At 41.4% G+C, this 24,211-nt stretch overlaps 1 protein-coding gene across 1 annotated transcript in view; it reads right to left on the bottom strand.

Moving 5' to 3' along the window:
* Positions 1-24,211, bottom strand: part of GRB14 (growth factor receptor bound protein 14) — a 1,091,974-nt gene that overhangs the window by 276,099 nt on the left and 791,664 nt on the right. Inside the window, exons 6-7 of the mRNA XM_069616312.1 lie at positions 8,533-8,643; positions 8,227-8,322 (exon numbers count right to left, since the gene is read on the bottom strand). Coding sequence (XP_069472413.1) covers positions 8,227-8,322; positions 8,533-8,643 — 207 coding nt within the window. The remainder of the gene's footprint in view (positions 1-8,226; positions 8,323-8,532; positions 8,644-24,211) is intronic.

The raw sequence follows: 24,211 nt of genomic DNA, 5'->3' as shown, positions 1-24,211 counted from the left end.
ACTTCCAATGCCAATAGCCTCATCATACCAAGATTTAGGCTAACTAAGGCGGGGGGAGGCAGCTTCCAGGTTTGAGCGGCTCAATTATGGAACTCACTGCCTCACCCCTGAAGAGCAGCCTTTTCCGAAATTTAGATCCAACTATATCAACCTGTTGAAATCTGCCAATGATTAGCCCACTAGCGCCTACTCATCCTCATCCTCACGAGACCCCTAGTATAGATACATTACCTGCCTACTTTTGCTCGTGTGGACTTTTTCACTTTGCCCATCTCGCCCATGAGCTTATGACTACTTAGCGCCTGTAAATATACTGTCCTCATTGTACTTTATACGCACTATGTTTTTAAGTAAACTGTAATTGCCTTCTACCTGTAATACACTGTATTTTTCATGTAACCCATGACCCTTCTCTGTAACTTAAGCTTCGCATTTTCTGTACTGCTGCGCCAGGCTACCTTTGGGTTTGGTGCGCATTATAATTGAATAAAACAAACAAACAATGTTATTCATAAAAACCCCATGACACTACATTTTATTAGCCAATGGTTAGGGTTAAGATCAACAACAAGGTCACAGTAATTGCGGCAGCTTGGTAATGTCCATATATGATAATAACTACCCCTGGGGGATGTTGGAACTCTCCATGCAACTGTGATATTGGATTACATTGTTTTTCATAATAAAATCCAAATGTGGGTTCATTGGCTGAAGGGGATATGTTATGATATATGATATGATAGTTTATTTATATAGCGCCTATACACAATGTGTTTCAAAGCGCTTCAAGGCAAAGAAGGGAACAAGGGAAAATATGACGACATTCTTACAGGCCAAGAACAGTAAGGATGTGAAATTAACTATCGTACTCGGCCTGACGACATTTCAGATAGTGCAAGTGCTAAGACATAGATAAGGAAGGGAGGGGAAGAGTGGGTTTGAAATGGAAACAGACAGGTGACTACCGTACTAGGTCTGATGACATTTCTGGTAGAGCCGGAGGAAAACAAAAGGTGAGGGACAGGGGTGCAGAAAGGGAGGGGAGGAACGAAACAAGTAACTATCGTACTAGGCCTGACAACATTTCATATAGTGCTGGAGGGAAGGGTGGGGCAAACGTAAGGGGATAGGGGCACGACAGACGATGTTGCTATCATAGTAGGTCCAGGTGATCTAGATCCACTTACACCTGCTCCCCAGCTGCAAAGAAAAGAGGCTGGAGAGCTCCTTAAGTAGGGAAAAGAGCGGCAAGCAGGAAGGCACCAGGTGGGCGGGGCTTGCTAAGTGGTGAAAAGGAGCGGCAAGCAGGAAGGCACCAGGTGGGCGGGGCTTGCTAAGTGGTGAAAAGGAGCGGCAGCGGGAAGGCACCAGGTGGGCGGGGCTTAGGCCAGGTGACCTAGATCCACTTACACCTCCTCCCAGCTGCAATGGAAAAGAGGCTGGAGGGCTCCTTAAGTAGCGAAAAGAGCGGCAAGCAGGAAGACACAAGGTGGGCGGGGCTTGCTAAGTGGTGAAAAGGAGCGGCAAGCAGGAAGGCACCAGGTGGGCAGGGCTTGCTAAGTGGTGAAAAGGAGCGGCAAGCAGGAATGCACCAGGTGGGCGGGGCTTGTTAATTGCTCAAAAGGAGCTGAAAGCAGGAAGGCACCAGGTGGGCGGGTCTTAGGCCAGGTGACCTAGATCCACTTACACCTGCTCCCCAGCTGGAAAGGAAAAGAGGCTGGAGGGCTCCTTAAGTAGGGAAAAGAGCAGCAAGCAGGAAGGCGCAAGGTGGGCGGGGCTTGCTAAGTGGTGAAAAGGAGAGGCAAGCAGGAAGGCACCAGGTGGGCGGGGCTTGCTAAGTGGTTTAAAGGAGCGGCAAGCAGGAAGGCACCAGGTGGGCAGGGCTTGCTAAGTGGTGAAAAGGAGCGGCAACCAGGAAGGCACCAGGTGGGCGGGGCTTAGGCCAGGTGACCTAGTGCTTTCTTAACATTGTGGTCTATAGCTAGGTACTTGAATGTGAATACCACATACTGTAAGGCTATAGGATTCTAGAGTGTCGTAGACCAATGCTACACAATCCCTCATTGATGATCTGCTCAAATACAGGTTCTGGAAATATCTAAATGTGTACCTTTGGCTCTCCTTAAGCCAATCATTCAAATACATATGGAGGTACTTGGTGGCCTTTGTGTTTGGCACTTAAAGAAGAATCATATCCTTGAGCTGGACTGGATCAACCTGGACAGATTGATGACTGAGTCTTCCATTGTAAGAACGAGAAAATATCGAGGCTGAGTACCACAAATGAATTACACCAATCACGGGCTGAAAAGATTCACAGATCTTTTATTACTGTACAGTTTACAAAGAAACACAGATAACTATCTGGCTCTCAACACCGCCCAATGTATACCAGCCTGACAGAGAGAGGTGAGAGAGTGCTGGACATCTAAACATTCATGCTTTTATACAATTCTGAATAATATTGACCAGCCCCTCTTCATGTTAATAATCTGTGGTCTAGAGTTTGTGCCTAGTTCACATTCGGTTTGCACAATATTTTACAAAGGATTACACATGTTTGTATTTCCGCAGTGGTACAATGACAACGTATATTCCCAAATCCTATAGCAAGCTCCCTTTACAATTCGAATTCAATTGAGTTCAGCTTGTGTCCACGCTCAAGATTTACTTTACATTGTTCCAGATGTGTATTCGCGAATGAGTCTCATTGATGATCTGCTCAAATAGAGGCTCTGGAAAAATCTAAATGTGTACCTTTGGCTCTCCTTAAGCCAAGCATTCAAATACACATGGAGGTACTTGGTGGCCTGTGTGTTTGGCACTTAAAGAAAAAAGCTATAACACGCTCAAGGTGAGGGTCTGTCATGTCATGTCCTGCAAGTCACTGTTGGAGTCAGAGAAATGGCAGTTTTGCAAGAAGAGTCTTATGATAGAAACATGGCAGACAGCCCACTCAGCGCATCACCACTCCTGTTCGGTGAAGCAACATATACAGTGACTGCAGTACTGGATGGGGTCAATAAGGCACTGTCTTCATAGAACAGAAGGAAGCACGTCCAAGAGTGTAGGCACCCTGGGCATGGCACAGAAGGTAACCAGGGTTGTAGGATCTGTGCAGTTGTGGTGATTTGACTCTGCCAAATATGGTTGATCCCAGTTATCAATCCCACTATCTCAGCAGCAGAATCATATCCTTGAGCTGGACTGGATCAACCTGGACAGATCAATGACTGAGTCTTCCATTGTAAGAATGAGAAAATATCGAGGCTGAGTACCACAAATGAATTACACCAATCACGGGCTGAAAAGACTCACAGATCTTTTATTACTGTACAGTTTACAAAGAAACACAGATAGCTATCTGGCTCTCAACACCCTGCAATGTATACCAGCATGACAGAGAGAGGTGAGAGAGTGCTGGACGTCTAAACATTCATGCTTTTATACAATTCTGAATAATATTGTCCAGCCCTTCTTCATGTTAATAATCTGTGGAGTTCACATTCGGTTTGCACAATATTTTACAAAGGATTACACATGTTTGTATTTCCGCAGTGGTACAATGACAACGTATGTTCCCAAATCCTACAGCAAGCTCCCTTTACAATTCGAATTCAATTGAGTTCAGCTTGTGTCCACGCTCAAGATTTACTTTACATTGTTCCAGATGTGTATTCGCGGATGAGTCTTGTGAGCGAAGAAAATGCTTAGACAACAGTTCATGTGCAGTACAAGGCCTCGTTACCTAATCTAAACAGTCAGCTCTTGGACAGTCTAAACATTAACAGTACTCAAAGGTCAGGATGCTTGGTTGCAAGTTGAAAACACAGTCCACCATTTTAGAACAGAGAACGTACGAACAGAAATCAAAATGGCGATGAATCTTCAAATGGCGGCGAAGTCGATCTAGAATCAGAACTTTGCAACGCGGTTTTCCTCGTAGAGCGACTAGGCTTAGGCCAATATAAATCAAAAGGAGGCACTATACATTCACTGTTTCACACCATCCTGGCAAATACTTCTTCGGCAAGGGAAGTGAGAGTAGGTCCTGATTCTTTGCTGTTACAGAAAAGGCTGGTAGTGTTACAACAAAGTGAGGCCTCTAGGGTACTCAGATTATTTCAACTCCCCAGAAATTACATTGTGTCACATAAAAGAATCACTTCAAGAATCATGACCACAAGATAGGTGCTCTGACTCACAGCCGGACCCTGAGCACACTCCTGCTGGTGAAGATAACCTTTCCCTCAAGTGTAGAGGTTATCCCTAGTGTAAAGTGATGTGCCCCCTATCTAAGATTTGAAATGGAAGAAAATAATCCCACAAAATGTGCATCTGTGTCTCACAAAGCTTTGCTTTTCCAGATCCACCAACATTAGAAATTTGGATGTGAATAGGAAGGAAACTATATTCCTTTATTCTCCCTTCCTCTTCATGATTCTTGTTCTACGACTATTAATAAATGAAGTAGTAGGCGGTCTATTCCAATGGAAATTTATGGTAATCTTAAAACTAGCAAGCCAAAATCAGAGAGTTAGATTCATTTAAACATTTTGGTGGCTACATCTTCAGTGCTGGTGGATACCCTCACATTTTTGGACATCTTCATGTGAAAACTCTTAGTAGATGAATGAACTCAAGACCAGAAATTCTAGTGTCACAAGTTATCTTTGAGTTTGGCTTGCGTTATGACTCAAAATCTAAGGCAGTCAAGTCATAAGCATATTTGACCCCATCAATTGCTCACAGGTGCAATGTCCAACTGAAGGGCCTCAGTACTGAATTTTAAAAGGGACAGCTAGTGGGTTCATGTTTTAAGTATATCCTTACTGTTTCCTTTCAAATCAATAAAAGTACTAAAATCAGGGTGTGCTCCACAGAGCAAGTAAGACAATATTAACCACCATTAAATCCATGTGGTATATTGTGCAACCCCCGCCCTCTGTGGCTGTTAACATATTTGGGGTTAAAGCTGCAGTACACACCGGTTCATTGAGGGTGATGGATGCAATTTGCGATTTACAGATACGAATCAACATATTAGTTGTGTTTTGAAAAATAAAATAATTGTTTTGGTAAATTGATGGGCAAATGCAGGCAAAATCACTTCTGAATTGATGAACTTGCCTGCTAAACCCTGCAGCAGGACCGTCTTGTATAGGTTGGCACTGATGACAGGCAATCCTTCTTTACTTTTGGACTTTTCATGGACCTTGCCCCTGTGTCGGGGATGCTGGCTGTTTTTTCTGTTGTGGTCAACCCACCCCACTGGGTATTACAGTAGATTTTGCTGCAATGACATCCATGCAGGCTGAGTGGAGCAGTGTGCAGACACTGCCCAGCATTGTCACCTTCCAAATAATTGATATTCAAGAAAATTGATAAATAGCCCTGCCCTGCCTAACTCGGTCATCAGGTTCCTCAATAATAATGAGACAGCTGAGGATTGAAACGACTTTGGCCGGTGCACACTGTTGTTGATTGATATAGTAGTATGAACCAATACTAAAAGAGTGGAATGACTGCTGCCTAAAAATTCTGGATGATATTGGCACTTCTCTGGAGATTTTAAGAACTAATCCAGAGACAGCAAAGAGGAGATTTTGGGATCGAGATTGGTCTGATACCAAGGACTAGAGACAAAAACACAGAATCTTCAAGAACGTAGCCAGCAAATCTAAAGCCCTAAATAATGTACCAAAATACTTGGAAACATTTCCCAGAAAACTCCACCGGCATTTATTCATGAAATTTCGCTTCAACTTATTCCACACAAAGGAGATTCTGGAAAGTTGGAGAACAAAGATGTTCAAGGATAGCAAGTTCCGCTTCTGTGATGGTGTGGATGAAACATTAAAGCATCTAACACTATTTTGTTCCGCACTAAGAACATTGAGAACAAAGATTGTTGGGAACAGTCATTGCGAGTATCCTGTTGATGAATGGGCAAGAATGGTGGCAAATTATGTGTGAAGGGGAAAATTCAAAACGTACCTTTGCCTTGATTACATTCTTGGAGCAAATACTTAAACTGCTAGTGGAGCCATTGACCATTGACGTGCCTATAAGAATGAGCTAGGAGCATGAATTTAAGAAACTGGACTATCGAGGGGGGAAAAGCATCTTTTTTAAAGTAGAATTGTGACATATTTCTAAACAGTTGGAGGGAAAATGGAGGGAGAAAAAAAACCTAAGCTCGGCTACTATGAAATGTGTCTTCTTAAAGTGGAAATGAGATTCTGTCTTTTTTTTAAATTTTGTAATAAAATTTAAAAATATATTTAAAAAAAAGTAGTATGACTGACAGTTAAAATAAAAAAGTTGGCACACCACCACAACATAATTTATCTGGGATCAGAAATAAGTGCCAGCGCTGAGCCCTGGCAAGCAACCGCCCCCCCAAATGAAGTACTGATTAGGAACCATAAATGAAAAAGGTCAACAGAATGATGAATGAAGTAGAGCAATTTACAATATTGCAGCATTTTAGAACTTTAGAAAATAGAATGGAAAGCTGTCCACATATATTACCAGTTGCCACAAATGCATTTAGGATTTACATACATCGCCTTTTCTGCATGTGATCAGATGTGCTGACCCTATCAATGCATTATTAGTAACGGTATATTCTTGTGATACCAGTATATGATATGGTGTGAGTCCTTCGACATATAGTGGTAATAAAATGATAAAATGATGGTAATACCATGTATCGTGTGTCTCTCCTGCCTTCTGCTAAATTGCTTCCTCTTCAAGATCTGCTTCACATCTTCAGATATATTAATTGGCTTGCCCACTAAAATTTTTCTCTCTCTCCCTCTCTCTCTCCCTCTCCCTCTCTCTTTTGCACGGTATAAAAAACGGTCATGTCACATTTATATGTGTGCCCTCGTGACCTAATATCCAATTTCTATGCAACACTGCACCATCACACTGTTGCATAACCATCTGGCACAAACTCAGTTATTCAATAACCGTAACTTTGTAAATACACGCTGCCCATGGACTGCCTCCACTATTTGTACTGTTGTCCAATGTACAAAATGTCGGGGAGACGCATCGGCCAATATTCCAAACAAATAAGAAGAAATACAAACAGCAAGAGGCATGAGATTACAATGCCTGGCACATGATAACACTGCTGACAAATTATGTGGGTGCTTTGACATCCAGGGCAAGGTGCGCAATATAAATAAACAAATACAAATACAAATGCAAATGTCAAAAACTGCCATCTGGTGAGAAGAGGGAGTTATTACCTGATACTTAGGCATTCAATAGGTGATGATGCATAACATGGTGCAAGTACCTGACCACACAATCGCAATTCCTGATCAATGATGTCAATACCTGTCATATAACATGAACAACAGAACATTTCATAGCAATGCCTGACAAATGAGCCTAGGTCCCAAGCATATAATGGCAATAGTAGAAAAATGGTGTGAGTACATGAGAATCTGATGCCACATCTTGACGAATGGTTAGACTACCTGCTAGACGCATGATGCCAAGCCCGTGCGTTATAAGGACAAAATATGTCAACACCACTCAAAATACACAATTAATAAATCATTATTTTTGCAAATGTTTCCTGCATATAGGGGAAGACTATTTCTCTGCTAGATTTGAAAAGTAATATTTCAATCTCATTGATACACAAAACGGATGAGGCTATTTTATAAAGAAAACAATTCTCTAGACAATTAAGTAAGCACTATGTTATTGCCATATATCCTGTCGTGACTGCTGGCTGTTGAAAAAAAGTATAGATCATACATCTGAAATAAGATGTATAACACACACATTATCACAATTGCAAATATATTGGAATATTTTGCAACCATTTGAATTAGACCTTACTATAAAACTACATTTTGTACATGCATGTCGTTATTCCTGTATCCAAATAAGCACCCTTTTTAGCAATTGCAATATTATACTCAAATATTGATATCCTATGTGAACTGTCACTTAGTTTGTTAAAATATTTAGGGAAATTAAATAAATTAATGCAACTTTCTGATAGACGACCAATATCAGGCTGGTGCTAATCCATTAGGCTGAAACATTTTTGCTTTGCAGGAGATAACATACTGTGAACTGACTAATACTGCAAAGTCTTCCACAGGCATGCATCTGCAAACATTTATCTTCTTTGTGTTCTGAAAATAATTATTTTAGAAATAACTGAACAGATAGGAATTGAAAATTAGATATTACCTTAAACACTCTAATTGCTGTCACCCAGCAGGTCCTACTTTCTTCATCATCCGCACAAAGCAGTTTCAAGTCCTTCGCCTCTTCTGCTTTGTCGCGCTGGAAGGCCACATCACATTATTAATGTTCCCCTTAGTGCATGTCCTCAGCATACCACCAGAAAACAAGCAGAGCATTTTGTTTGTTTTGACAGCAATAGGTTTTTCCAATGCATACGTTATTTAAAAAATATATACTCTTCCAAATTTAAGCGTAACTTCGTATAGCATTTTACTTTATAAAAACAGATAGGCAAATAACTTAAAGTACCTTAAAGCAGAATCCATATTGTGTTGGCGCCCCATGCATCTGTTTGGCTGACACTAATAAGTAAACGCCAGCGTTGTTAAATTCACTGAAAAACTGCAGATATCTCGGTTCCTACATCGAGATGAAACAGAATTCGATACACTCTTTACACAATAAAAGAAAGGTAACCTTATGATTACTAATCATGTGCAAACACATTCACTGCAGCAATGCTATGCCAAAACAAATGACCACTGCGGGTCCTGTGATGGATGTGCTGTTCAAATAAGCAATTGTTCGGGTTGGACAGAGATTAACTTGTTAAAAATACAAATATGTACCTTCAAACAACACATCCTATTCCATTATTTGCACTCATATTGGAATGCTAGAATTCTGCTGGCTTCCTATCAGGATCCAAGATTTCCTGGCAATAATGCTCAGGGTAGTCCAGGATCATACTAGCTCACAAGATTCTGTCACAACTGTCTCCAAACTCCACCTTCCTTTTACTGTCTCTTCCCTCCCTTTGTACTGAGCCACCTGCCTGGTGCTCGACCCACTCGCCAGCCTCCAGTACATGCTTGACAGTCTTATGCCACATCCTGTCCACGCTGTTTGCCACCCACATTTACCTCCTTCCTTTCCTGCAACACTTCACCCACAGGTGTTGTGTGTGTCATAGCTGTATGGATTTTCATTGTTGTTGTCCCCAATGGCCCCACTGTCATAACAGGGGCCCCTGCACCCCACGCTGTGTGGGGGGGGGGGTCCGGCCACCACATGTCCTGTGAGGTGGAGAGGGGGCTCTGCCTTCATAAAGAAATGAAATTATTTCTGTTACAACGTAACAGGAATAATTTATGTATGAAGGCAGCGTGACTACAAAAATAAACTATTTCTTTTTGAAAGTCCAAGGGATCCCCCATGACATGGAGGCCTACATGTAATGGGGCGGGGGAGCTCTATGACTCAAAAAAAAAATGATGGTGAAAGGGTGCATGCTTAAATGTATGGGTGGCTGACTGGGCGTGCCTGTATGGTGAAAGGGTGCACACTTAAATGTATAGGTGGCTGCCTGTGTGAGTGTATGGTGGGAGGGTGTACACTTGAATGTATAGGTGGCCGCCTGTGTGAGTGTATGGTGAAAGGGTGCACAATTAAATGTATGGGTGGCTGCCTCAGTATGGTGAAAGGGTGCACACTTAATGTATGGGTGGCTGGGTGTGCATGTCGAGTGTATGGTGAAAGGGTGCACACATAAATGGATTGGTGGCTGCCTGAGTGTGCCTGTTAGGTGAAAGGGTGCACATTTAAATGTATAGGTGGCTGTCTGTGTGAGTGTATGATGAAAAGGTGCACACTTAAATGTATGGGTGGGTGGTGGCTACCTGGATGCATGTGTCCTGGTATGATGAAAGGATGCACACTTAAATGTATGGGTGGCTGGATGTGCGTGTATGGTGAATTATGTGTGTGATTGTGTTCAGACAAACAACAAAACCTATATTTCGGGGATGTGCTAACACTTCAAATGTTGGGAGAGGTTCTAACTTCACGGGCGGTGGGGCATCTAACTCCTTTATGCATTGTAATGAGACTATTCGAGTGCAGCTTCAATGTTACAAGCAGTTAACTCTCTCCTTTAAGTCTGAAAGCACCCATTTATGGACTGCTGTGAGAATAAGCAGTCTCCTGTCCCCTCTCTACCCTTCCAATCACTTCCCTGGCATGCAAGTGCTAAACCCACATCAAGATTTCAATTGCCTAAAGAATTATGTGTTTGAATGCAGGTACTAACAGTGAAATGCTTTATGTTAGTTATTGCTGGGCCTTTGTTAACCGTGAAACCCAGGTGCTGTTTAACATCTGGGTCCTGTTCTGTCTGCAACAGCTCTGTCGGTCAGCCAGGTCAAGTCAACATTGCGCAAAATATCTAACGGGAAGATGGGGGAAGAGCTGGGGGGAGGGATGAAGCACAGTCAGCCCAATGGTGTTGTTCCACTACTTGTGTTTAATTCCTTGATTACTTATTGGAAATCTCCATTACTCATAGCCCTATTCTTCCTCATCGCAGTACTTGTGCATGAGGCACTTTGACTCATAAACATGTACTGGGATGAGGAAGAGGGACATGGAGTTAATGCCTGGCTTGGTTACATGTAATCTTCATTACTCCTAGTCCCACTCTTGCTCATCCCAGCAAGGAGCCTCCTGCGTAAGCACTGAGACAAGGAAAAGGGATGTGGAGGTAATTCTGTGCCGAGAAGCTGATTTTGGGGTTTGGGGCAGGGTGGGAGGGAGAGGAGATATGTGTTGGGGGGGGGGGTTGGCGGTGATTGTGCGATAAATCGTAATGGACATCCATGTCCAGCCTAAGCAGGCATGATATGTGGTATTAGTGACTATAGAGGCATTTTGTTGCAGCCGGTCTAGTCATTTCTTAATTTGGCTTGACTTGTTTTAGCTGGGCATCTCTGATAAAGCAGTCCTGCTAAGTGTAATTACCTGGCTAGACTGGCATTTCTTACTGCAGCATTGTATATTTTTCTGAGCACCTGTGATAATGTAACCATGATATGTGTTATTGCTTCAACTGGCATTTTGGTGCAACCAGTCTAGGTACATCTAAATGTGGCCTGGCATGCTTTACTGTAATATGTTATTGCGTGTCTAGACTGGTCTACATTGTGCAGCCAGTTGGACATGTTTTCATTGTGGCATGGCATTTTTAATAGCAAAGCATTATATTAATGAAAGCATTGATGTTACTGTGCACTGTTGGTGACTTGCATGTATTTTTTTTTTTAGATTGGTGTTACCCTACAAAACAATTGCAAACGCTCTGGCCTTTTAGGCCATTTTTCACAGAAAGTGTGCTGTATAATGCATTAAAACACATAGCTATATTTTTCTCCTAGTGCAGTGTGTGGCGTACCCCTGCAGCAGGAAGTTTATGAGTATTGCACAAGGGTGGTAATCTAGGCCGGCCCAGATTGGGGTGTGACCCTTGATTTGTTGGCAAGTTAGGGTGAGGGGGTAAATCATCAGAGAAAAATGAGACTCTTTACAGATGATAACATGGTGGGTGAAACATAGAGAACCGGACAATGCAATTAGCGATTTACCTTCTATGCAGCCATGCTTTAGAAAAAGTCCATCCCCACAATGCTGAAGGATCAATAATCAAAATCTTTCCGACAATAAAATGAAAAAGCAAAGGTAATTTCAATAGTTTTTTAATCTTTCATTTTTCACGCTGTTTGTGAATGTGGGGTTCATGTCTAAAAGCAATAGTGCAGTAAATTAAGTGTGACAATTAACTTTAAAAGGGTTACATTAATCTTTAGACTTGCTTCACCAGTCTTGGGTATTTTAAAAACTTGTTTGAGGTGGAGTGACAGAAGGAAGGGGCAATACGTTTCTCTTCTTTTCTGCTGCACCTGCAAAAGAACCATGCTTTATGTCTCCGTCACATATTCATTCAGGCTTAAAACAAACAGATTCCTATGAAATCCACATTCTTTTAGCACTTGCTATAAGCAGGGCCATTGCATAGGATTCCTTTATAAATGCTGGTGGCAAAAGTTAGTTTTCAGGCAGTACTTACATGCTTTGGAGAGTATCATTAAATAGTAAGGGTTATGTCAGCTGTTTCTTTTTACTCTTTTTTCCCACTACATTTATGAATGAGGAACATCGGATACAGGGGACCAAACAGGCCGTACGTGCTACAGTTGGCCATCCTTTACGTGCAATTACCGCTTTTGGGAAAATGAGCACATGTGTACAGTTAAGCATGTAGCTAGTATTGCACCTGCATACAGGGGCACTGGTCTATGGCAGGTTCAGAGTGATATGTGCAATCGTTATCCCTTTTGCCAGTCCCTTTGCGATGAGACTCCGTGGCACTGGAAAAAGAATGCACTCTTGTGCATTGGGAGTTATTTGATTCCCTGTGCTCTTTCCCACCTCCCCTACCCCCTACTAGCTCTCTGGAGCACACTCTGGGAACCCCCGTTCATTGACATCCCCTTACTCCCCCCCTGTCTTCCTGTTCAACTGTCGTGTCCCTTTCCCCTTCAGTGTATTGCACAGATGATGTTTTGCACTGGTTTACGTGTGAAACGCCCTCTGTCCCATAGATGGGGCACACCCTTTGGCTACCTTAGTATCTTTCTTTCCATCCAATAGCATTGATACAAAACCGAATGGTTGAGATTGTGTCCAAAATTGTATTTATATATTTAAAATAATTAACAATACTTCCACCCCTCCCCTTTGCGTCTGGACAGAATAAGGAAATTGGGATAATCATTCCTTCAAATATTACATTCATTTAAATCTTAGGTAAACAAAGGTACACTTATCACCACTTGCGATTCAGTAAGCGAGTGTTGATATTATTATATAGTATATATTAATATTTTCTCCCAAACATCAATGATGCAGTGATATTTTTTCCGGGTGCCAAATAGTACTCCCCACTCATTCTGGGACTGGGACTTATTTAGCATCTAACTGCAGTCCTAAAATATTTGGAGAACAGGCTGAACGGTGAGTCAGGGAAGAAAGCTAAAGAAACATCATCCCCATCATATATATATATATATATATATATATATATATATATATATATATATATATATATATATATATATATATATATTGGGAATGTGTTACCTTTCTTCAGGCATTCCATTACCTTTATTGTTTGTCATTTATCTTAATTATATTTCATGCAACATGTCTGAAGGCTGCAGAATAAGCTATTAATCTACTGGACATCATGGAAATCATATAGACCCAGTATGACACTCAGTCTAATAAAACCTAAATGAGACAAAGCAAAGCGTGCTAGAGCTGTGCAATGTAGCAAATACACATGCTTAATGGGTTTCTCTGGTGTTTTATGCGCGCCTGGAACCATGCAAATGGCAGCGGTGCACAGTATAAATCAACATAATACAACATAACAGAACTTCTCTGGTAAAGTACAAAAAACTACATGAATATTTTCGGGGGTTTAAGTCTAACACTTTTATTTAGGTAGAGGCAAGTATATTGTAGCACTATATCTAGATCTGATTTAGGTAAATGTGTGTAAAGCTTTCAACCATAGCAAGGTTAAAGACTGTCTCGCTTCAGCTTCTGACTGATATGCCCCCTCAATATCTAAGTAAGAATTCTGTCTATTTCATTCTGATCATTCAATAAATATCACTTCCAAAGATACTTCCATCTAATACCTATTGTGAGAAAATTTTAAAAGTATGCCTCTTACGTTACCCAAAGTCTGCCTGTGGGTTCACCCTCCACCTATTTTACTAATTTGTACGTTAACAAGTTAGGAAGGTATTTGATGATGCTCAGATTAGACTTACTCCCTACTCTTTCCCGCACTGGGTCTTGGACAGGGATCCTGTATCCTACAAAGTTGTGCAGATTTTGTAGCAATGATATTGAGACAGGTTAAGTACCGCAGGCCTTCAAATCGGCTTACATCAAGCCGCTACTCAAAGACACAACAGGAAACGTAGAGGACTTATCTAACTACAGACCCATCTCCAACATACCCTACATAGCCAAACTGCTAGAAACGTACGTCTACCAAATAACCCAAGAATTCATAGAAGAGCATTGCCTACTAGACCAGGCACAAGTTGGCTTCAGACCTATGAGAGGAACAGAATCAGCTCTCCTCTCAATATGGGAGAACCTAAAAACAAACGCAGACTCAGACAACAGCACCGCCCTGATTCTCCTTGATCTGTCTGCAGCCTTCGACACTGTCAACCACGCCATCCTCATAAAGACACTAGAAGGACTAGTGATAACAGACACTGCCCTACTATGGATCAAATCCTTCCTAACAAATAGAACAGAAACAATATGGATGAAACCTTGTAAATCCAAACCCAGAGTCTCCATGTGCAGAGTACCACAATGATCATACTTCTCCCCGCTTCTGTTCAACATCTACATGTACCTATTAATCAAACTCATCAAAAAACACAGCCTCACATGCTACAACTACGCCAACGGTACTCAAATAATCTTCAACATACAAGACACCCGAGAAGAAAACACCACACTAGAGAATTGCCTTCGTGACATATTCAACTGGATGAACCTCAACCATCTCAAAATCAACCCAGGCAAAAAATAGAGATAATGATTGTTTCAAAAAAGGGAGGAGACATCAACTACATCCCCTGGCCAAGAGAGCTCGGCACCACACCAGAACCATCATCAACTGTAAAAAACATAGGGGTCCTGATGGATAACAATCTCACTCTGGAGCCACAAGTAAACACGGTAATCAAGAAATGTTTCTTCCTCCTGTGAGCAGGAAAAAAGATCCTACCGTTCCTGCCGTTCGCCAACAAAACACTTACCATCATCGCTCGATCATGTCCAGAGTAGACTATGCCAATAGCCTATAGCTGGGCATGCCCGAACGACTTCTAAAAAAACTGCAACGCATACAAAATGCAGCAGCCAGACTCCTCCTCAAGCTACCCAGAAGAGAACACATCACACCCGCTCTAAAAATATTGCACTGGCTACCACTGAAACAACACATAAAGTTCAAGGCCATGTGCATCACGCACAGAGCAATACACAAACAAGGCGCAGAATTCCTAACTGACAAACTACACCTACATCAACCGACAAGAACACTAAGATCAAGCACCGACATACGCCTGGAACCAAAACCCTACAGCAGAAAAAAACTTGGAGGATCGTCTTTCTCTCACCAGGCACCCAAAACCTGGAATGACCTACCTAAGAATGTACGGAACACAACAAACCACCTAGCATTCAGGAAACTCCTCAAATCATGGCTCTTCAAAGCGTAACCACAAGGAAGACACACTAGAATGCCCAGACATTAAAACAATGATGAAAATAACTCCAACCTCGGCCACCCTCAAATTGGACAAACACTCAAACCAAAGAACCAACCACTCGACAGAGCATAAGACATCATGGAAAATAGCCACAAAGGAAGGCCGCAGAGACTGACCACATACCTAGACCCAGACGAAAGCCTTCAAGTGACTCTCCCACTCGTACATACCGGACAAACTTATCCAGACCAGCAGACGCACCTAGATAGACGTTGACCTGCGTCACATCTGGATAGGATTTATTGAAGGATAACATGCCCACGCCTAGAAAAAACGTGAATGCTAGCATGTGCCACACTTGGAGTTGTGAACACCAGCCTGCGTGGCGTTCGGATGGAGCTGTGAGTGTTAGCATGCCCACACCTGGACGGATCTCTAAACTCTGGCCTGCGCCGCATCTAGATAGAAGTATGAATGTTGGCATGACCACACCTGGATGGAGTCCTGGACACTGGCCTGCGCCGCGTCCCCACGTAACCCACTAACAAATATAAGCCCATACTCTGCATACTTATCTCACTCAAAAAACTCACACAACCATCTCTCGCACAACAAGCCGCACGCACTTCACAACACTGCAACTACACATAAGCCGGAACAACAGCACACGCGGACTGACTCCGATCCGATCCGATACCCGCACCAAAGCTCAACACCCGGTGTATACTGAGTTGAAGCCGCCAACAGAACACCACTCCTCTCACTATCCTACTCCCTTCTTCACCTTACTAACCAATCCCACCTTTATCATTTACAGATCCGCCTGAGCGCCTGGGGGCATTTCCCTTGGTGACGGTGCGTGGTACAAATACATGTAACATTTAACATCTAGACACCTATTAACCAGATGTATGAAATTGGTGGATTTTAATGGATATTAATAAAAAAGGTTATCTTAGATTAAGACATGAAATTGATAATATTACTTCAGACCAATCCTGAACTCTTACATTCTCAGGTAACTCTACAACATTGAATTTCACTCTATATTACATATGGGTAAAATTCAGTAACTGTTTGAAAGTTCTTGATGTTACCTCGGCTAATTGTATGAAAATCATATTTAATTGTACAGAAATTATTTTAACATGCAACATGAGATAAAGTAAGGGATTATTGCGGTGTTTTACAAGAGGTTGTATATTGCTGTTTTACGAAGACCCATTGTCTCAAGCAGTATATCCAGACATTGTAAACTTAATGTATTTCTTCTTAGAGAAATGTTATCGGGAGGACTTTAGGGCATATTTTTATGGTATCTTTTTTATTATTTTCAATATAAAGAGAAATAGAACAAAGGTGGACAGGTCAGGGGGAGAAAAAAAATATTAAAATTGCATAAAACCCACAAAAGTTTAATAAATTAGAACATGGATAAAACAAGTATTAAATCATCCAAAATGTGAATTAACAACAAAGGTACAAAAAGTATAATACACACTGCAGGACATAAGAATACAATAACATAAAGCCTATTAGGGACTAGTGTTCAAGCAGTCAATTTTGAAAAAGCTCAGTGGTAAATCACTGTATACAATTCTCAATGAGTTAACAACTGAGATTCAAAGACTCTGATAGTGTACAGAGTAATACAGTCTCGACACGTTTCAGTTCCTTGGTGTCATAAATACAGAACTTTCTTCAGGAGAAAAAACCTTCAAAACAAATTCCTTTTCAGCAATCAGTTTGCGTGGACAAAGGACAAGACGTGTCATGAGTAAAAGAAAGGGAGACTTTGTCGGCTAAAGATGCTGTATACATCTTGAATGGAACATAAATAGACCGTGAACCAAAATCCAAAGGCGTCTAATTACCCTAAGACGGTTCTTATGGGGGCGTACAACTCGAAAATTGAGAAGTAGAAGGGTGAAACAATACACCTTGAGCATAGCTGCAAGAAAAGCAAAAAAGATAGCCTTTCAGTCGCTCGCAGTACCAGAGGTCAACACGGATAGGGCAGACAGAGACAACATCGCTGTTGGTAAGTGGCAAAGTAAATGGGGGACCCACCTCCAAAGTTGTAGGAGTCCATTGAAATGGTGAGGAGGTGGCACCAGGGTCCTAGTGTAGGTGAAGGATGGGTGAACCTCTATAAACGGTCCTCAGCAAAAGATCAGGGCTAAGTGGCCTGTAGGTGGAATGGTAAAAGCTCCAAATGTAACACTCACTCTAGATCACAATATTCAGGAAAATAAAATCTTAAGTAAATCAAATATTAGGTAACTCAAGAGACAAAACCTTAAGTGATCTGTCTGCCATGTAGGCAGGCCAATTATGGGTGTGCAGTGGAACAGACATGTCTCGGATGACAACTTCACTGTAGTGCTACAGATGTAGCACCATTCTTTCTAGTGATAGAAGAGCGGTGAATAGAGATCAGTAAGGAAAGCTTCACATTCAGTGGCTGTGTACTTTAAAAGGTCAGCACACAATAAATAAAAAAATATGTACCTTAAATGGACAAGCAAATAGGCAGGGCTCACAGTGTTGGAGTGGACAGCCGTTCACAAAGTTCAGCACCCTCGCTGAGGGAGAAAAAGATTGTTTGATATAATACCGTGCCGTTAGGGCTACAACGTGCCGTTTCGCTAGAACTGCCGTAGTAGCATGAGTGCTAGACAATCAGTGAAATGGAGCCTTACTTCAGATGTGGTTGAAAGGATGGCATGGAGGGATCCTCATGATGTCTTTGATTTAAGAGTGTGGGACTACTAGCAGGCGTGATGAGTGCCGAAAACTGATAACCTTGCACCTGCGTTGTAGTTGCTAGGGCAACTGGGCTAACCAGAGTCCCTTGTTACTGTCTAGGGTACCGATGGAACGGGACTCGAAAGGGATTACACGGCGGTCATTTTGAAATTGACAACGCTGCATGGCTTGTGGTGCGGTATGTCCCTAAAATGTAGGGGCCTTCAATACCAACTGTGCAAGTGGGTGGACTGTCAAATGTGGACATGTTCATTTTGCGGATTACCCTAAAAAAATGCAATCAAGGGTAAATCACAATTAAGAAATCAAGGGTCAGCAATAGTTCCTTGCTCTGAGAAACGCATTAATGAAATCCACAATTAGTAGACTGATCATAGACAGCGAGACAGAGTTCAGAACGTAACTGGGACACGTTCTATCCACAGAGTACAAGAGACCAAATGCGTGTAGTTAACAAGTAACCAGTACAATACACGTCATAAATGGGAGCTCAACTCATACTGTGTGACCTAATCGTTGGGTGCATATTGAAAAACCTATTTATAGTAACTGACGAGTCCAAGGGAATGCCCTTGATCCCCAACAGACAAATGAACACTTCATTCAGATAATCAACCTTTCCCAGGTCATCGATGGAAACTTGAAACCCACCTATTAACGTGAAAAAAATGTGGGGGGAATCCCCCTTCTCCTAGAAAAAGATAATGCCTCTGCATAATGTGGTGGTCAGCATGTCATAAATCGTTAGTAAAGAAGGTCCTAGCACCATCACTATCTGCCTGACTAGTCTCAGTTCCTAATTTTATGCCATTCGATCGATTCATTCAGGCCGTTGAGATCACTTCTTATTCTAAAAAATCATCTGTTGTTCTAATTTGAGTAATTTGAGATCTGTGTTGGTACCCGGGGCTCCTCTAGATGTTTGTAGAATAGTCCATGTAAAATCTTCGAAGTCATGTTGCATGGCCATAAAATGTTTAACCATGGGAGCGTTTTCGATTTTGTTCTTTAAACAACTTCTGTGCTTGAAAATTCTAGTTTTCGCCCTTCTGGTGGTCTTGCCCATGTAGGGTAAGCCACATTTACAGCGAATGAGGTATACCACATGGTTGGTGTTGCAGTTGGTCATCGTTTTCTGTTGCCAAGGTCTGTTGGTACCAATGTCAACCTGTGTTGTCTTCTTAGTGAGTTTACATATCCCACAATTGCTGCAAGGGTGGTGTCCAACGATGATGATAATAATAATAATAATAATAATAATAATAATAATAATAATAATAATAATAATAATAATAATAATAATAATTTAGTATTTATATAGTGCTACAAACCCTCAGGTATCTGAGAGCTGCTTATTATTACCCACGGTGTGTGATGCTCATTTATCGACCTCGGAAGGATGAAAGGCTGAGTTTGGCCCTGTTGGGATTCGCTCCGTCAGCAGGCTCTGCACAGATATCAAAGCGAGAGTTCTACTCGCTGTGCTATCGGACCAGCTTATTGATAGGTTACATACCCCACATGGCAGTGATGCTCGGCTGAGGGATAAGTTTAGTTTTACGCTTACTGCTGCTAACCCTATTCACGATAGAAGTGCTTTTATTAAAAGCAAAGATAGGTTGGGGCATGGGTTCCTCTTTTGCTTCAAAGATGTTCCAGTGTTTTTGTATTATGGATTTGATTGTCATGCTCTGGTCAGTGAAGGTGTTGACACATACCAACCTATTCTCTGGTTCCTTCTTCAGTTTTTCTTACAGTAGAGCATCCCTATGGTTGTTAAAGTCCTGTTTAGCCGCTTTCTTCACCAATTTATTAAGGTAGCCCCGTTGGCAAAGTTTCTCGGTCAGTGTTCTTGCTTCAGATTCGTAGGTAGTGTTATTGGAGCTGTTTCTTTTCAGGTGCAAGAATTGTCCAAACAGGAGATTGTCCCTGAGATGTTTAACATTGTGACTAGAATAATCCAAAAGTGAATTCTTGTTGGTTGGTTTGTGAAAAGGTTTGATCTTAAGTACTCCCTGCTGGTGAAAAATGGACAGGTCAAGGAAATAGGTGGAGAACTTGTCGCTGGTCAAAGTGCATTGAAGGTGCCGGTTAAGGCTGTTCAGACACTGAAAAAATTATTTCGCTGTCTCTAGCGGCCCCTCCCAGATGACCAATATATCATTAATATACTGCTTCCACATGGTGATGTACTGTTTAAAGGGATTGGTCTCGCTGTATATATGTTTTTTCTAAACAATCTCCACAAATAAATTGGCCAAGCTCGGAGCCATGGTGGCCCCCATGGCGGTGCCTTCCACTCACTGGTAGAATCTACCATTGAATTCAAAGTCGTTTTTTGTGAGAGCCATCTCGATGAACCAGATGAGAAAAGAGGTTGGCACAGGGTCAGGGTCTTCTCTCGTCAGTAGGATATCTTCAATAGTTTCCAAGGTAGCCTGCTGGGGAATATTCGTATAAAGAGATACGATATCCAGGCCCAGCAGCAGAGAAGTCTCAGGGTCATAAGCAAGATTCTCAAACTGATTGATGGCATCTGTAGAGTCTTTTAGATAGGATGTCATCTTTTTCACATGATCCTTGAGAATAAATTCCTGCCACTGTGGGTCTCCCAGGTGGTTTAGTGAGCGTCTTGTGAATTTTGGGGAGACAATAGAATGTGGGGATGGTAGGTTTAGTGTTGATGAGGAACTCTGATTCTTGCTTAGATATCCATCTGCGATCCCTTGCTTTTGAGACTTTGTTGGTAATCAGTAGTTGCAGAGTTATAGTTGGGTCTTCAACAAGTGGCATAAAGTGATGGGTGTCAGAGAGTTGGCCTTCACATTCCTTAAAGTAATCTTCCCTGTTGAGGATCACTATCGCACCACCTTTATCAGCCATTTTAATCAAGATGTTAGTGTTGTTGGCCAAAGATTGAAAGGCACCCAGTTCAAGTTTACTAAAGTTATGGAAAGCTTTGGATTGATTCTTCTCCAGTCTGGTGATGTCCACTAGAACTTTTCTTTCAAAAACCTAAGATTCTGGTGAGTGACTGTGGTTCGGAGGGCAGAAAGTAGAAGGATTACGTAGACCATTAGGGTTGGTAGTCCTTTCGATGGGATCTGAATCACTGTGCTCAAAATATTCTTTAAGATGGATTTTCCTAAGAAATGTGTTGAAGTCTATCTGGAATTCAAAGGGATTGTGTTGTTTTGAGATAACAAACCCCAATCCTTTATTGAGGACCTGTTGTTCAATTAGAGTAGGATGGTAGTTAGAGAGATTCACTAAAAGCGATTCCCACTTTTGGTCTGTTTGCTTCCGTCGTTCCATGAACTGCGATTCTGGCCTTGGTATAAAAAAGCCAGAGTATTGGCTCGGCGTCCACCATTCCCTTGGCGTTTGTTGCGCTAGCCTCTACCCATGGCTGGAGTTTTCTGAACCGGGGCTGAAGTACCTTCGCCTGCATCGTCAGGGTCACTGCTGTCGTTGCTTTTGCTATATGACGTGTTATTAAAACAGACCCTCCTGTTGTTCTTAGAGGGCCCGGTTTGATGTAAAGATTTATTCTGGTAATTAGTATTGACATACAGGAAAGCTCTTTCATGTGTAAGCGGGCTAGATCTTTGTTCATCCTCTGAATATGTTCTTGTGTGTTCGTTAACTTGAAATCTTGAATCTCTTTTTCTATTTCCTCCATTCTTTATTTAAAATTGTCTAGTGACAGTAGTTGTTTCATATTTTCTTCAATCTTTTTGAAATCGATTTTGATTTTCTCCGATGTCTCCTCAGCCGTATCAATTATGATGATTAGCCAGTCCCTACCGCAGCGTTTGGCATTATAGCTCCACTGTATGCTGAATTTTTTGTTGTCTAAAAATAAACGTGGTTCATTAAGTACAGTCAGCCCTTGTGGGAGAGATTTGTTTTTCAAGTACTCGAGCATTATTGCTCCACGCAGTTCGGTGCAGATTAGTCTTTTTTTAATTTGTATCAGTTCATCCCATTCATTAGGCTGGGGTGTAAGGTCTTCAATGTCTGAATGATTCAAAATGGAGATAGCCTTCATTAGCGCTGCCATGTAGTCATCGCTATACGCAAGCGTTCTCTCTTCTGCCATATTGATACTGTTTGTCAGTTATCCGAAGGAACCCCTAGTACTGTGTAACCACACTGGGTATGTGTGATTCCTGTGACAATTTGCCACTGACAATCTGCCACTATAAGCATCTTTTTGATCTTTTTATTGTTTCTCTTTTCTTGCAATTTTAATTGTATATAGGCTCATGTTGGTTTTTAATTGTATGTTTTAATTGTGTTATAAGGTTTTAATTAACCATAATAACACTAATAAAGAAAAACAAATGTAAACAGTCAGAGGTTAGATTTGCATTTAATGGCTTCACATGGAAGAGTGTCAGAATGTTGTGTCTCAGATGTGAGTAAGTTTAACAGTAAGGTAAATTGTCAGAGCTTTTTAAGAGGGCATGGGTTTCTGCATTTGGTATGCCTTTATTTTCAGTACAGATCTCTCACTTTGGTTTCAGTGTTTTGGGCTAAGTATCCCCTATGTCATTCTAGAATCAGTCATAGTCCTCAGAAAGCATGTGAATCCTGATCTATGCTAGAAGATGTCAGCTCCATAAAAGAACCCAGTCTCCCTCTTGTAACGACTTGCACATAGCGCAGAAACACACTTTCTGTCAGATGTTGGATGAGTATGTAATTTGGTAGACCTCCTCTAGTTACAAAAAGGTTCCTCAGGCAGGACCGCCAAGTAGGGGCCTGGCATCCGTGTGTGATGTGTCTCACTCTTACGTTATGGCAAAAGCTACAATCTGACTCTGTCTCTCCAGACCCTAGAATGGAATCTCACTCACTTTCTCTGTCTGAGGCTGCCCTTTACAAATATGCAGTTCAGCTTATCTCCTAGGGAACTCTCAGCTCCTAGCAAGATCTCAGGTTCTACATGCCAACTAGTGCAGCATGGCATTTGCTTTAACTCTCTAATGCAATCCCTCCTTCAAAATGCTAACCCACCATGACGCAGCAAACTAGAGTACCTCATTAATTCCAATTTCTTTTTTATTAGCATTTAGTCTATTACAAAGTTTTAGCTCAAGTTTAAAAATATCCATATTTTTGAATTTTCTCGCAAGTGAGTCCAGAATGTTTTTTAGAACCTAAGTTTCCTTCAAGTGTTAAACATATGTTTGTCAGTTTTCTCTCACTCTACTCCACACTTCTGTATGTTTTTTTCTGTGTTTTCCTTCAATTTCAACAATACTGCTGTCAAAATGTTCACTGTAGCATAATTAGTTCTCAAATTGTCTGCTTCATATATCCTTTTCCACCACTCTTCGGCATCTAGACCCACAATATGTCAGTGCACAGGAAGGAAGTGAATCGATCATAAATCCTTTAAATTTGGACAGAATAACACCAGATGTTTTAATGATTCTTCTTTCTGCCCACATAGGCAACAATCGTCAACCACTTCTTTGTTGTATCTTTTCAAGGTTGTATTGTTATGTAATATGTTCAATCTTAGTCTTAACAATAGTGACCTCCCAATATTGTTGGGAAATTTAGTCAGATATCTTTTTGACATATTTGATAAACCAGTATTTTTTCTAGATAATGTGTGGATTTTCGAGGAAGATCCCTTTTCCTCTGTTTTCCTACAATCATCAGCCCATATTATTTTCTTTACTAAGGTCGGATTATTACATAGGGCTTCTTTTGATGTACCGAGATAAGAGAGATAGTTAACGCTCTCAGTTTTCCATAGCTTAACTATCCATTCATCCTCGATATGTTCTCTTTTTTTGCGTATTTCAAATTGTGGCGGACACACTTCAGTGATTACTTTTCTGAACAGTGAGAGTTTATTCCATATGATCTTTGAGTATAGTGAGTTTAAGCCTAACTCGTGGCAGATTATTTGGATTGGTAAACATTTGGGTACATTTAGGATTCATTTCCAAAAGAAACTCTCACACTGGACCCAGAATTCTTCTCTGAGTCCTCTATTTGTTTCCGCTCTGTATATGATTGCTGGAGTAACCTTTTGCTTATAATATTTTAGGATTGGA

This window comes from Ambystoma mexicanum, chromosome 9 (assembly GCF_040938575.1).
Source record: "Ambystoma mexicanum isolate Mex_15411 chromosome 9, UKY_AmexF1_1, whole genome shotgun sequence".
NCBI classification, from domain to species: domain Eukaryota; kingdom Metazoa; phylum Chordata; class Amphibia; order Caudata; family Ambystomatidae; genus Ambystoma; species Ambystoma mexicanum.
Note: the sequence above shows the minus strand (reverse complement) of the source record. Positions and strands in the feature narration are given on the sequence as shown.